Source organism: Silene latifolia, chromosome 10 (assembly GCF_048544455.1).
Source record: "Silene latifolia isolate original U9 population chromosome 10, ASM4854445v1, whole genome shotgun sequence".
Lineage (NCBI taxonomy): Eukaryota > Viridiplantae > Streptophyta > Magnoliopsida > Caryophyllales > Caryophyllaceae > Silene > Silene latifolia.
The window spans coordinates 9,819,825-9,834,935 of NC_133535.1; the positions used below are offsets into that span (position 1 = coordinate 9,819,825).

Consider the following 15,111-nt stretch of genomic DNA (forward strand, 5'->3'; position numbering starts at 1 on the left):
GGACCACATGAATAGTGTTGCAGAGAGAGAAAAAGTGGGTACTTTGTGAGGTAAAATGATATCCGTCACTCAAGAGTGACGGATATGTGCCGTCACAAACAGTGGCGGATCTTGACCGGTTTTTCAAGGGGGGCCGAATAATTTTGAGCCAATTAGTCGCTTTCATGCATAAAGAAAAACGACTCCTTGTCTTCACTTATACTGTATGGATTTAAAGATGATGTTTTGACTACATTTTTTCCATTAATATATTATCGTTAATTTTATTTTAAAATATAGTTTTTTGGAAAAAACAAATTACAAGAAATGTAAATAGTTGTTCCCTCCATCCCAAAATAACCTTTTTGGTTTGAATTTTAGGGTCAAACTTTAAAAAAATTAAGCTAAAATTATAAAATTAATGTAACACGACAGTAAATTATACAATTATTTAAACCAAAAACGTAGAATATAAATAAATAAAAATCTAATAAAAGTAACGTTTCGAACACAAAAAAAAGGTCAAATGAAAAGTTTATTTTGAGACAAACAGAATAGGATTCACCTTATAATTTTCTACCTCTATTTGTCCATGAAACTCCATTTTCATAATATGACCTTTTTGTACAATTAGCCGTATCTCTTGTTACGGTAAAAATCAAAAGACGGACCAAAGAGTAGTAATTATATGGATTATTTTTCAATTTATGAAAGTATTTTTACAGTAATTATTGTGTAAGACGATATCACGGTTCCTTGTATAAAAAGAACTTATTTATTAACACCAATAAATGAATTGTCTTCTTGTATAAATAAACGTCTTAAATGTGAGACCGTCTAAAATTTACGGTATTTTTAATATTTATTGTGCTAATTGTGCTAAGTAATTCTAATTTGACATGAATTTCATTGTTTTTCGGTTGAATAACTTATGGCCCAGCCCACAATCATAAGTCTTCATTAGAATCTTCATTCTTGGCTCAGCAATTTGCACAAAACTTAGGAGGGCCAATAGTATTAATTTATTCACTAATGTTTGTTTAACTAACGAAATCTATGTGTTACGCGCATGTGGCAGGGGGGGGCCTGGCCCCTGTGCACTACAATGAAGATCCGCCTCTGGTCACAAACACGAATTTGTGAACCAATATAACAATACTACTACAAATCAACGATTTATTTGAAAGTGCAGTCTGTAAAGTAATTCTTTCCTAGTAAAGTAATTCTTCAATTCTACGTAGTTCTAAGTAAAGTAGCAATCACGGTTATTGATATCGGTTTTACAACAATGAAATACAACTGAGTTATCAAGGTTGTTAGGTTACCGCACCGCCCTTATCTGTAGAGAAACAACAAAGATCAGGCCGTGACGGTCGATGTCCAGATTAAATCTGAAACCGAAATTTAATATCATTGGTAGCAATCACAAACCAAAACTTCACGTGTAAAAGAAATAATTACCCTGGTAGGTGGTGTAGTTATCCATAGCTAGAGACAGTTACCAATGAAAAAATCATGAAAATGTAAATGCTAGGCATGTCCAAGTTCAAGAGCATCTTACACAAAACAACTCCTGACAACTTAATACAAAATGAAACCAATCCACCTCCAAACCCAAAATGAATGTCCAAGTATTATTTCTCTACTATGTAGAAACCCAGCTTTTCTTGTCATCTTTGTTTTTCTTATGCAAAATATTACCGTAACTTTATCACTGCGTAGTATAGACTACCCAGGCAACGAGACCGACTACACTGCGTTGCTGGCCATCAAGAGCAAACTACTGGATCCTTCTAACCGGGTTTTAAGCTCTTGGAATGACTCGATTTACCACTGTTATTGGGAAGGGGTTGCTTGTGGGCGTAAACATAATAGAGTGACTGTACTAGATTTGAGTTCTAGAGGTTTGGCAGGAACCATATCTCCTTTCATAGGAAATCTAAGCTTCCTTAAGATCCTTAACCTTTACAATAATAGCCTATATGGAGAAATTCCCACTCAATTAGGTCATCTAATCAGGCTTAATGAACTAGGGCTAGATAACAACACACTTGTAGGTGAAATTCCAGCCAACATATCTCGTTGTGTTAACCTCAGAATGTTTATCATATCCAACAACAAGCTAGAGGGAAATCTCCCAACAGGACTAAGAGCATTGTCAAAGCTAACACACTTTGTTGTGGACATTAATCATCTTACCGGCCCTCTTTTTAACATCATACAAAATCTTACTTCTTTAGTAGTAATAAGTGCTGCTGATAACTCATTTATAGGAACTATCCCAAACAGCATTGGTAGAATGCAAAATCTAACCTTCCTTGCACTTGCAGTAAATGAACTCTCAGGCACACTTCCCACATCCCTTTTTAATATCTCCTCCCTACAATCTCTTGATTTTGAACAAAACCAACTACATGGAGAACTTCCAGCAGATGTTGGCGTCAATATTCCCCGTCTGACATGGTTCGGCCTCGAGAATAACAACTTTAGAGGATTAATTCCAATCACGATACAAAACCTCACAGCTCTTGAAGATATTGGACTCGGTTATAATAATTTTATAGGAAATGTTCCTTTTTATTTTGGGAATTTTCATAAGCTAATTTCTTTATCTCTAGGAGGGAACTTCCTAGAGGGTGACATTAATCTTATAGATACACTTGTTAACTGCAGCCAATTACGTACCCTCACTTTGGGACCGAATCATTTTTCAGGAATATTACCCAAATCTGTTGCCAATCTCTCCACCTCTTTGGAAGTGCTCGATATACGAAATACTCATATAAATGGAAAATTTCCAGAAGGTATTACCAATCTCAACAATCTTGAGCTGTTATGGATGGACAACTGCAAATTAACGGGATCTATCCCTCAAGATTTCGGGAAGCTCTACAAATTGGAACAACTTTTTCTGGACTCCAACAACTTAAAAGGTAAAATTCCCAATTCCATGGCCAATTTATCATACTTGAGTTGGCTTTATTTACAAGACAACATATTGGAAGGGAGTATACCTCCAAACCTCGGGAATTGCCAAAGCTTGTTGTTCCTGGATTTAGCAAACAATGAACTCAATGGAACATTGGATACTGAGCTATTTGAAAGATCTGCTTCATTTGTCAGTCTAGAGTTGTCAAATAATCATTTGGAAGGCACCCTTCCTTTGGAAATGAGTAAACAAAGCAACCTACAATTCTTAGGTCTGTCTAACAATAAGGTTTCGGGTATCATTCCAGATAGTCTTGGTGACTGTTCTGACCTTCAACACCTCTTCATGGATGGAAATTCTTTCCAGGGAAATATTCCGTCATCTTTCGCTTCTTTGGCTAGCCTCCAAGAAATTGACCTTTCTCAAAACAATTTGTCTGGCCCAATTCCATCCTTCTTCTCCAAATTTCACAGTTTATATTACCTTAACTTATCTTACAACGATTTTGAGGGAAGGGTTCCAACAGATTCAGTATTTGCAAATGGAAGTGCGGTCTTTGTTACTGGCAATAGCAGACTTTGTGGAGGAATTAAACAGCTTCATTTACCTAAGTGCATTGAGAAGAAAAGCTCGGGAAAGAAGAAAAGAATAATGTCTCATGCCCTTAAATTGTTAATCCCAATTGTTGGCGCACTATTTGGGATGGTGGCCATAGCATCAGGGCTGTATCTGGCATGTCTCAAAAAGAAAAAGTCACCTCTTTCATCAGGTTCAATGATGGGGATTGTAACCATGAAAGTGTCTTACGACATGTTACTCAAAGCAACGACTGGTTTTTCTTCAGAAAATCTACTTGGGATGGGATCTTTTGGATCCGTGTTTAAGGGGGTTTTGGATGGAAAGACCGTTGCAGTGAAAGTTCTCAACTTGCAACGCCGTTGTGCATCTAAAAGTTTCATGGCAGAATGCAACGCGTTAAGAAGTGTCCGTCACAGGAATCTGATAAGCATCATAACAGCTTGTTCTAGTATCGACTTTCAGAGAAATGATTTTAGAGCACTAGTGTACGAGTACATGCCAAATGGAAGCCTAGACAAATGGTTACATGGAGTCGACAGAAACATGAGCCTTGCTCAAAGGATTGATGTAGCGGTTGATGTGGCCCATGCAATCAGTTATCTCCACCATGAGTGTGAAACTCCAATAGTGCATTGTGATTTGAAACCAAGCAACATATTGCTTGACAATGACATGGTCGCTCATGTTGGAGATTTTGGATTAGCAAGGTTTCTTACTCAGCCTCGACATCCAAATCAAAGTAGTACAATTGGAATTAAGGGGACTATAGGCTATGCTGCTCCAGGTAATAATCGTGTTATTCCTATTTATATTTAGTCTGACAAAATCATATAACTATATTATCATCAAAAGACTAAGATGCACAAACTCAGTAATCTGCTCGACTTAATGCTAAAGTAGTACCTGTAATAATATTTCACCTAAAATACTCTCACGCATGCAGAGTTAGTGACCTTACCTAGCTAACACATATTCATAGTAAATGAATTTTCTAAGGCTTGCATATTTAATTTATCTACTACCCATTTATGCGTCTAAGCATTTGCATTGGGTTCACATGTCAGAGTATGGGCTCGGGAGTGAGCCATCTACAGAGGGTGATGTTTACAGCTCTGGCATATTGCTACTTGAGCTTATGACAGGAAAGAGTCCGACAGACAGTATGTTCAAGGAAGGCTACAGCCTTCATCTACATGCAGAAGCAGCATTACCTGACCAAGTCTTGCAAATTGTGGATCCATCGCTTGAAGGAGATAACCTCACCGAAGAAGCCGAAGACCCAAGGGCAATCCAAGGTGAGCTTGAACGAAGAGTGGAATGCATTACTACTGTGATCAGTGTCGGAATGTCGTGCTCGAATCATTTGCCACAACAGCGAATAAAAATAGTTGACGCCAGGAGCAGGCTTCAATCAGCAAAAGACAACCTTCTCAGTACTAGAAACAGGCGTAATCTTCCTGCAAGAGGTATATCATTAGACATATCATGAGTTTATTGTTAAAGAATGATTCTTTAAGTTTCAATTTGCTTAGAAGTTCTATGTATTAACATTATTTGTACTTGTAGCGCTGATGGTTACAGAGGCCTGACCGCCTAAGGTTGATTACAATCAGAAAACAAGCGTCCGCCAAATGAAGTCGCAAGAGAGAATTATTAGGACTTCAAATGTTTTAACAAATATGAACTACTGTAGTTGAATGTAAAATGCTTTTAAGTTCCTGTCAGTTTGCTGTAAACATGACTAATAAATTGTTATGTACTCTACTACTTATCATCATGTAATTATGCTTGTGTTTTCACAAAGCTAGCTTTCTAGCTGGTTTGCTTCATATTGTGACTGTTCAATTCCGTGGTTTGCTTCATATGTCAGACTACAACCTCGGAAGTTGTTATGTGCTTCATTACTTATCATGTAATTATGTATTATGTTTTATCAAGGCTACCTGGTATCTTGTGTTACGAGCATAACATTCACATAGACTGTACAATTAATTCGACACCGACCTACCCAAACTGGTGCTCTGAGAGGCTAATCTCAATTTTGCAAATTGATAGCTAAGTTTTTTCAGTCCAATTTATATGCATGATAATAATCAGTATTAAATATGAACTGCAGGAACTAAGAACCAAAAATATAATTATACCTTTCTAAAATCTTCAATTTATTTGACCGACACGACAAGTGAAATGCATAATTTTGGGTGATCACTGATCAGTGTCAAAGTGTCATGCTCCAACCATTTGTGACGCGGATAATGAAAATAACCGACGCCAAAAGCAGGCTTCAATGAGCAAGAGACAACCTTCTGAATGCGAGAAAAAAGTGTAATCTTCCGGTCAGAGGAAGTATATCAGATATTTTCGAAACTGGGACCTATTGTCCGCTACACCTCCTTAACCACTAGGCTAAGACATCTTCGGAAGAATATTATCTCTGTACGTAAAAGGGTTCTATAGTAGGATGTCCTCAGTCTTACCCTTTTATTTCTACTCCACAATACAAGCCCAAAATTGTAAACAAGTTACTTGGACTTATTTCATCCTATTTCAAAGTGATGGATATTTGACTTATCATTAAAAAATGAAAATACAAGTATCCTGAGCATTTGAAGAACACTCACTGAAGTTGCCGATGACGGAAGGGCAGCCTAAAAATGTCCTTCCAAGGAAAGTGGAATCCATTATTAACAGAATAGCAACTGACATACTTTCTACCCATTTCCCGTAAAATTGCATAGGAATAACTGATTCCATTAGCAGACTTCAATCAGCAAGCTAAGACACAAGCTTCTCACACCTAAACGAACATACGAGTAATCTTCCTGCAAGTTTTCAGTTTTTCCATTAGGTTACTGTATCAAAATAAAGGCACAACATATACAAGTTATGTTACCCCCGAGTCCGTTAAAACTTCGAATTGTGTGACATCACTGACATGTGTGCATGCTTAGTGTCAAACTAGACTACTACATGAAAATCCTCCTGTGTTTTTTCATATGCTGAAAAAATAAAGTATGTCATACAAAGTCTTCCCTTGAGTGACAGAAGCACTAACCTGGTGACCTCCTTAATTAAATGCCAACACTAAACTCATCAAGTGCTACCACAAATTCCACATTATTGGACAGTAATGCACTACCTTATTTAATAATACAATTCACAGAAAATTCAATTCACTCATCAAAAAGTTCTCTATGATAATTATTACGGAGTACTACTCATGCCTCGAAAAATCCTTATTTGTGCTTACCGTGCTAGACAGAATATTTTTCGGCTGACCTTCAATACCGTGCTAATTATTGGACAGTAATGCACTACCTTATTTATTTGAAAGTGCAGTCTGTAAAGTAATGCCTATATAAATCAAAGAGTAATATTGTTCAAGAGCATCTCACACAAAACAACTGCTGACAACTTCATACAAAATGAAACCAATTCACCTCCAAACCCAAAATGAATGTCCAAGTATTATTTCTCTACTATGTAGAAACCCAGCTTTTCTTGTCATCTTTGTTTTTCTTATGCAAAATATTACCGTAACTTTATCACTGCGTAGTATAGACTACCCAGGCAACGAGACCGACTACACTGCGTTGCTGGCCATCAAGAGCAAACTACTGGATCCTTCTAACCGGGTTTTAAGCTCTTGGAATGACTCGATTTACCACTGTTATTGGGAAGGGGTTGCTTGTGGGCGTAAACATAATAGAGTGGCTGTACTAGATTTGAGTTCTAGAGGTTTGGCAGGAACCATTTCTCCTTTCATAGGAAACCTGAGCTTCCTTAAGATCCTTAACCTTTACAATAATAGCCTATATGGAGAAATTCCCACTCAATTAGGTCATCTAATCAGGCTTAATGAACTACGGTTATATAACAACACACTTGTAGGTGAAATTCCAGCCAACATATCTCGTTGTGTTAACCTTAGAGTGTTTTTCTTATCCAACAACAAGCTAGAGGGAAACCTCCCAACAGGACTAGGAGCACTGTCAAAGCTAATATACTTTGCTGTGGATATTAATCATCTTACCGGCCCTCTTTTTAACATCATACAAAATCTTAATTCTTTAGTAACACTATATGCTGATTCCAACTCATTTACTGGAACTATCCCAAACAGCATTGGTAGGATGCAAAATCTAACCATCCTTGGAGTTGTAGAAAATGAACTCTCAGGCACACTTCCCACATCCCTTTTTAATATCTCCTCCCTTCAAATTCTTGATTTAGGTGAAAACCAACTACATGGCGAACTTCCGACAGATGTTGGCGTCAATATTCCCCAACTGACATGGTTCAACCTCGCGGAAAACAACTTCACAGGATTAATTCCAATCACGATACAAAACCGTACAGCTCTTGAATATATTGGACTCGATATTAATAGTTTTATAGGAAATGTTCCTTTTTATTTTGGGAATTTTCATAAGCTAAATGCTTTACATCTTGGTGGGAACTTCCTTGAGGGTGACATTAATCTTATAGATACGCTTGTTAACTGCAGCCAATTACGTATACTCGATTTGGGACCGAATCATTTTTCAGGAATATTACCCAAATCTGTTGCCAATCTGTCCACCTTTTTGCAAGTACTAGATATATAATAAGTGGAAAAATTCCAGAAGGTATTACTAATCTCAACAATCTTGAGGCATTGGAGATGAGCAACTGCAAATTAACGGGACCTATCCCTCCAGATTTCGGGAAGCTCTACAAATTGGAAAAACTCTTTCTAGAGTTCAACAATTTAAAAGGTAAAATTCCCAATTCCATGGCCAATTTATCACGCTTGAGTTCGCTTTTTTTACATGACAACATATTTGAAGGGAGTATACCTCCAAACCTCGGGAATTGCCAAAGCTTGTTGTTCCTGGATTTATTAAACAATGAACTCAATGGAACATTGGATACTGAGCTATTTGAAGGATCTGCTTCATTTATTGAACTACATTTGTCTTATAATCGTTTGGAAGGCTCCATACCTTTGAAAATGGATAAACAAAGTAACCTACAAATCTTAGGACTAGGTAACAATAAGTTTTCGGGTATCATTCCAGATAGTCTTGGTGACTGTTCTGGCCTTCAATACCTCTACATGGATGGAAATTATTTCCAGGGAAATATTCCATCATCTTTCGCTTCTTTGACTAGCCTACTAGAAATTGACATTTCTCAAAATAATTTATCCGGCCCCATTCCAGCCTTCTTCTCTAAGTTCCCTACATTATATTACCTTAACTTATCTTATAACGACTTTGAGGGAAGTGTTCCAACGAACTCAGTATTTGCAAATGCAAGTGCGGTCTTTGTTGCTGGCAATAACAGACTTTGTGGAGGAATAAAACAGCTTCACTTACCAAAGTGCATTGAGAAGAAAAGCTCGGGAAAAAAGAAAAGAATAATGTCTCATGCCCTTAAATTGATAATCCCAATTGTTGGCGCACTATTTGGGATGGTGGCCATAGCATCAGGGCTGTATCTGGCATGTCTCAAAAAGAAAAAGTCACCTCTTTCATCAGATTCAATGATGGGGATTGTAACCATGAAAGTGTCGTACGACATGTTACTCAAAGCAACAGATGGGTTCTCTTCAGAGAATCTACTTGGGATGGGATCTTTTGGATCCGTGTTTAAGGGGATTTTGGATGGAAAGGCCGTTGCAGTGAAAGTTCTCAACTTGCAACACCGTTGTGCATCTAAAAGTTTCATGGCAGAGTGCAACACGTTAAGGAATGTCCGTCATCGGAATCTAATAGGCATCATAACAGCTTGTTCAAGTATTGACTTTCAGAGAAATGATTTTAGAGCACTAGTATACGAGTTCATGCCCAATGGAAGCCTAGACAGATAGTTACATGGAGTCGACGGAAACATGAGCCTCGCTCAAAGGGTGGATTTAGCGATTGATGTGGCCCATGCAATCAGCTATCTCCACCATGAGTGTGAAACTCAAATAGTGCATTGTGACTTGAAACCTAGCAACATATTGCTTGACAATGACATGGTCGCTCATGTTGGAGATTTTGGATTAGCAAGGTTTCTTACTCAACCTCGACATCCAAATCAAAGTAGTACAATTGGAATTAAGGGAACTATCGGCTATGCTGCTCCAGGTAATAACATCGTGATTCCTTATTATAATTTGTCTGACAAACACCATGAAGTACTATTGCCAATATATCTACTACTTGCTAAATATGTATAGTCAGTGAGTAATTTTAAGGCTTTGTCTACTTTTATTAACTACTCAACAAATTTTGTGGCTAAGCATTGTCATTGGGTTCACTTGTCAGAGTATGGGATCGGAAGTGAGCCATCTACAGAGGGTGATGTTTATAGCTATGGGATATTGCTACTTGAGCTAATGACAGGAAAAAGTCCAACAGACAACATGTTCAATGAAGGCTACAGCCTTCATAAGCATGCGGAAGCAGCGTTACCTGACCAAGTCTTACAAATTGTAGATCCATCACTTGAAGAACATAATCTCACTGAAGAAGCCGATGACACACGGGCAATTCAAGATGAGCTTCAACGAAGAGAGGAATGCATTATTGCTGTGATCAGTGTTGGAGTGTCGTGCTCCAATCATCGGCCACAAGAACGACTGAAAATAGTTGATGCCACTAACAGGCTTCAATCGGCAAGAGAGAAACTTGTGAATGCTAGAAACAGGCATAATCTTCCTGCACGAGGTATATCATTAGACATATCATAGCTTACTAGTAATGAATTTTGTTGAAAGTTTCAATTTGATTAGAAGTTCCGCTAACATAACATTATTTTCTACTTGCATCGCGCTGATGGTTACAGGGGAATGACCGCCTAAGGTTGTTCTTAATCAGGAAAACGCTACAACCGTGCGCCAATTGAAATCTCAAGAGAGAGTTATTAAGACTACAAAATCTACCATATTAGTTGTATTTAACTATTTATTTAAGATGCTTTTAAGTTCCTGTCAGTTTGCCAAAAAAAAAAAAAAAAAGTTCCTGTCAGTTTGCTGTAAACATGATCTATAGATTTTCATGAACTCCGTTCTGTACTACTTATCATTTAATTATGCTAATGAGTTTCTGTCACTTTGATGTAAACAAGCTAGCTGGTTTCTCGTGTTAATCTTCACATCCACATAGTTACAGTTAATTCGACACTGACCTACACAAAATAAACTCACTATGTACCAATCATAATCATTTGTTTACATTTGATAAATACTACTCTGCTCACAAAGAAGGTAAACAAATAAATGAGACTGAGGGAGAACTACGAGTGCTCGGAAAGGATCTCAAATGTTTCAGTCGAATATCAAACTTGACCCTCACCAGTGTTTAGTCAATTTATATGGATAATTACATTTACAGAGTATCAAATATGAATTGCAGAAACCAAAATAATTAAAAAAAACCGTACCTCTTCTTCTAAATCTTCAATTTATTTGACCCTCACCAATGTTTGCTGCTTTCTTAATCTTCAATATCAAACTTGAAAAACTCTGGGTTTGCTATAATTCGTTTTTCTATATAATTCCGTGGTTAATCTTGCTCGCTGTTTGCTATATCAAGCTTTTCTAAATGGTAATCTGTCTTTCTTCTTTGTTTGTGTCGGCCTGTGTGAGCTAAGAGGGCTAGACCTAGACCGGGCAAAATTGAACTGACCCGAACCGACGCCTGAGTCAAGACCCAAGCTTAACCCGAAATCCGAATTGACCCGACCCACTATAATCAACCAGAATGTTGATTATTGCCAACAGATTATTATCCATGAATAACTCGATAAAAGTTGACTCGAAAACTATACGAACCCGAAACAACCTGACTCAACCAGAAGCCAGCAAACCCGAAATAGACCTGACCCGAAGTGGCCCGATCCGAACCGAACCCGACCCGGTTGACTCGTTTGCCAGGTCTAGCTAGACCGGGTAAATGGGTCATTCGGGGTCAGATTGATTGGGTCAATTCAGGTCGGGTTATTTTCGGGTCAATAATTATCTGGTCATTTATCATGTCGGGTTGGATACTTATTAGACTCTAGGATCATAATGATCCAAAGTGAATCCGACTATAAAATCGCATTCGTTGCTCAATTTTGCATCACCATTCTTAATCCAAAGTCCGCCACTTTTGCTTTCATGATTTCAGTATTCCACTCTTGACGTAACAGCTGAACTATTGCACGGTCCACACATCTTTCCTCGTCCGTATACCACAACCCATCCTGCTAAGGGTAGCTGCATTCATATTAACCTTCCACTTCCGCGAAAGAGGAGGATAACAGCATGCCTCTTGAGAATGCTATCATCCTCACCGTATGCTTGCCCTCTGCGCAACCATACTGTGAAGTACTCCGTATTGGTTTAGTGTGGTTCACGCTAAGACAAAACCTGAACCACTCTAAACCAATACTTCGCAGTATGGACATTTCCCATTCCTCATAACACTCAAGGGAAGAGTAGTAGTGCATGTACATATGTTAAAATTTAGTTGGAAGCGCGCCCACATAAGCACGCCTTGAAGAAACCCAAATTTAGGTGAGATATTCACGGTCCACGTATTCTTCCAAACATAGGAACACAAACATAACTGACTACTATTCATCTTTAAGATAGGTGCCATACCAGAGTGTCATACTGCCATTAGCCGATTTACTCCTAATTCGGATTGTCAAAACATCCTCAGCTTCAAAGGGGAGGAGCTTAAGACGAACCACATCCTCATTCCAGCAACGCGCAACTGGGCCTATCCATTCACTAACCAGAGCTTCTATATTACCGCACATTAGCAAGCATACACGGATATTTCTTCCACTCCCTACCAAGTACCAACCGCCTGCACCTTTTTCAAAATACCCATCTCTCTTCCATCACACTTGACCAAATATGTGATAGATGATGTCGCAACGTAGCATGAAACAACTCGGAAGCATTATCAAGAGTCAACCTTCACAATGCTAGAAAGAGGCGAATCTTCCTGCAAGAGGTATATAATTAGACATACCATAAGCTTACTAGTAACAAATTAGTCTGAAAATTCCAATTTAACTAGAAATTATGCTAACAATACATTATATCTACTTGCACTGCTAATGGTTATAGGGGCTGAGGTTAGTTTTAATCAGTACTTTACTACTATTTAACAATTTGTGCTTTTCCAAGGTTAGCTGGTTTCTAGTGTCACGCATAACACCACCATAGAACGTACAGTTAATTCGACGCTGACCTCCACAAAATAATCTTACAGGAACTCAGAGAGGTTTACAGTTCACCAAACGGAACCTTACTATTATGAATCTACTTGACTATGCTGAGAAGCAGTTATATTGATAAGTCAAAGATGCTAAAAGATAATCATTCTATCGTTCACCAAACAGAACCTTACTGTCAATATTGTCTTGGGGAAAATGATGATAAATCCATATTAAGCTAAAATGATTGAAAAACATCTCTTTTTTCCTAAAGAGAATCATTAGATTGACTGTAAACTATTCTTATTCAATCAAATATATACTCCAGAAATTCATCTGCGCCAGTTTCATTGTGATTTGGTTACAGGATAAGTACTGTAAAATGCGGAGTGTTAAACACGATACCCATGTTACTCTGACACTTCACTTTGATTGTGTGTCGCATGTCACACACTCGGATACGTCACTTCATCTTAGACAACTTTTGTTTGAAAATATAGAACAAAATAATGCATCTGATACTCTGATACCGTGCCGTGTCTGATATTTGCAACCAAGTCTGAGTAACATAGCACACTATCCCACTTACGTCCGTCCATAGTGAAACCGCCGCACAGCATGGCGTATCTTCCTTTTCCAAGCTACGTGAATGATCATCCTACACGGACTACGCTGTTAAACACTTTTGAGTCGGCAAAATGTCGCCTTTTTCAATTACTATTATTTTCTAAACATGATTTAAAAGCCCATATAAATGAAAGAGTGACAAGTTCAAGAGAATCTCACACCAAAAGAACTACAGACAACTGCACAAAATGAATTGGAGTTCATATGAAGTCTTAATTCGTGTGAATTGTGGCAACAAACAACTCACCATTTTTACAATTCACATGAATCCGAGTTCCTATCTTTAATAAGGAACAACCAAACAACCCTTAACTTGGAATGCACCCTGATTACAGTCAAGCAAACCCGAATGTTTATGCAAAAGACCCTCAACAAATGCCCAGTTACTAGTGTCAAAAGAATGTGGTTGCAATTACTGGTGTTCATTAGCCGGTCCGGATCTAAACTAAAAATAATATTGCCGATTCACGTGAATTGTGTATAGAAAAATAATTCACATGAAATGGATTTTTACGTGTCCTTTCAATTACTTGATCGACCAAACGATACCTTATAATAATAATAGTACTAACTTAGAATATTTCTAGAAATGAAAGTCTTTCTTTGAGTGGGGGGCAGTGACTTCATTTCTCTTTTTCAAGAAGAAATAATTAATCTGATTGTGGGAGGAAACCACTTAATCACCAGCAACAGTAAACTCTTATAGTGCTACCAAGACTTCTACATTGTTAGGTAAACACAACTAAAATCACCAAAAAAGACCAAAAGCATTTACAATATTCGATCGAGATGTAACATGCATTGACCTCAAGTCAAGCACCAAGAATTTCTATCGTGTGTTAGTGTGTGGCCCAGAAGCTAACTCTTTAGCGAAATGGTGTTACTTAGGATCGGAATTTATCAGAAGGAAGACACGCCACATGACATGTCGTGTTTGTAGAACACACGGCAATTAAAGAAAGGTAAATCCTTTTCATGCCATGTTTGATTAAAATTAATCAGATTTCAAAATAAAACTGGAAAATGGCTTACAGAGATCCGAACATGCGCTGCTTGTCAACAGTTGATCAACTCATTAACACAACTGCTTTACATAAACACTCTTTCCAGAGTAATTATGGCAGTGAGGATGTCTATTCTTCCGGAGAAAGAGCAAACACGATCTTTAAGTGTCACTGGACAAAGTAAAAAAAACTGGTAAAGAACTGACTACTAACCATCTTCCACAATTTTTCGTGTCATTCAGAAATAAATGTGAGCAAGAAGCAGTGTCTGTGGAGAATAATTACCAGTGGCGTGCAAGCACTCTCAATCACTCCACTTAATCACCAGCAACAGTAAATTCTTATAGTGCTACCAAGACTTCTACATTGTTAGGTAAACACAACTAAAATCACCAAAAAAGACCAAAAGCATTTACAATATTCAATCGGGATGTAACATGCATTGACCTCAAGTCAAGCTCCAACAAACACGGCTGATAGGCAAATAAGCTTGTCTTTACTTCCAAGAATTTCTATCGCGTGTTAGTGTGTGGCCCAGAAGCTAACTCTTTAGCAAAATCGTGTCACTTGGGATCGGAATTTATAAGAAGGAAGACACGCCACATGACATGTAGGTCTGTCGGGTTCATAGAACAAACGGCAACCAAAATGGCGTGGTTGCGTAAATAAAGCTAAATCATTTTCATGCCATGTTTGATTAAAATTAATCAGATTTCAAAATAAAACTGGAAAATGGCTTACAGAGATCCGAACCTGTGCTTCTGCACCGTGCAGAGAGTGACGAAACAGTGTTGTATCGAACATTAAAAA

The 15,111-nt window shown here is 37.9% G+C and overlaps 1 protein-coding gene and 1 pseudogene across 1 annotated transcript; both read left to right on the forward strand.

The window, feature by feature from the left end:
* Positions 1 to 1,521: 1,521 nt before the first annotated feature.
* LOC141605015 (uncharacterized) lies at positions 1,522 to 5,424 on the forward strand. Its single transcript, XM_074423645.1, has 3 exons — positions 1,522 to 4,271; positions 4,552 to 4,953; positions 5,054 to 5,424. Exons 1-3 carry the CDS (start codon positions 1,571 to 1,573, stop codon positions 5,074 to 5,076), a joined length of 3,126 nt encoding a protein of 1,041 aa, XP_074279746.1. The 5' UTR covers positions 1,522 to 1,570; the 3' UTR covers positions 5,077 to 5,424.
* A 1,488-nt stretch (positions 5,425 to 6,912) lies between these two features.
* LOC141606997 (uncharacterized) lies at positions 6,913 to 10,208 on the forward strand (annotated as a pseudogene).
* Positions 10,209 to 15,111: the final 4,903 nt, after the last annotated feature.

Excerpts from the sequence above, each read along its gene's own strand:
- LOC141605015 (XM_074423645.1), top strand. The coding sequence starts at position 1,571 with ATGAAACCAATCCACCTCCAAACCCAAAATGAATGTCCAAGTATTATT. Across the intron at positions 4,272-4,551 it reads TATAGGCTATGCTGCTCCAG|AGTATGGGCTCGGGAGTGAG; the intron begins GTAATAATCGTG and ends TTCACATGTCAG. Across the intron at positions 4,954-5,053 it reads GCGTAATCTTCCTGCAAGAG|CGCTGATGGTTACAGAGGCC; the intron begins GTATATCATTAG and ends TTGTACTTGTAG.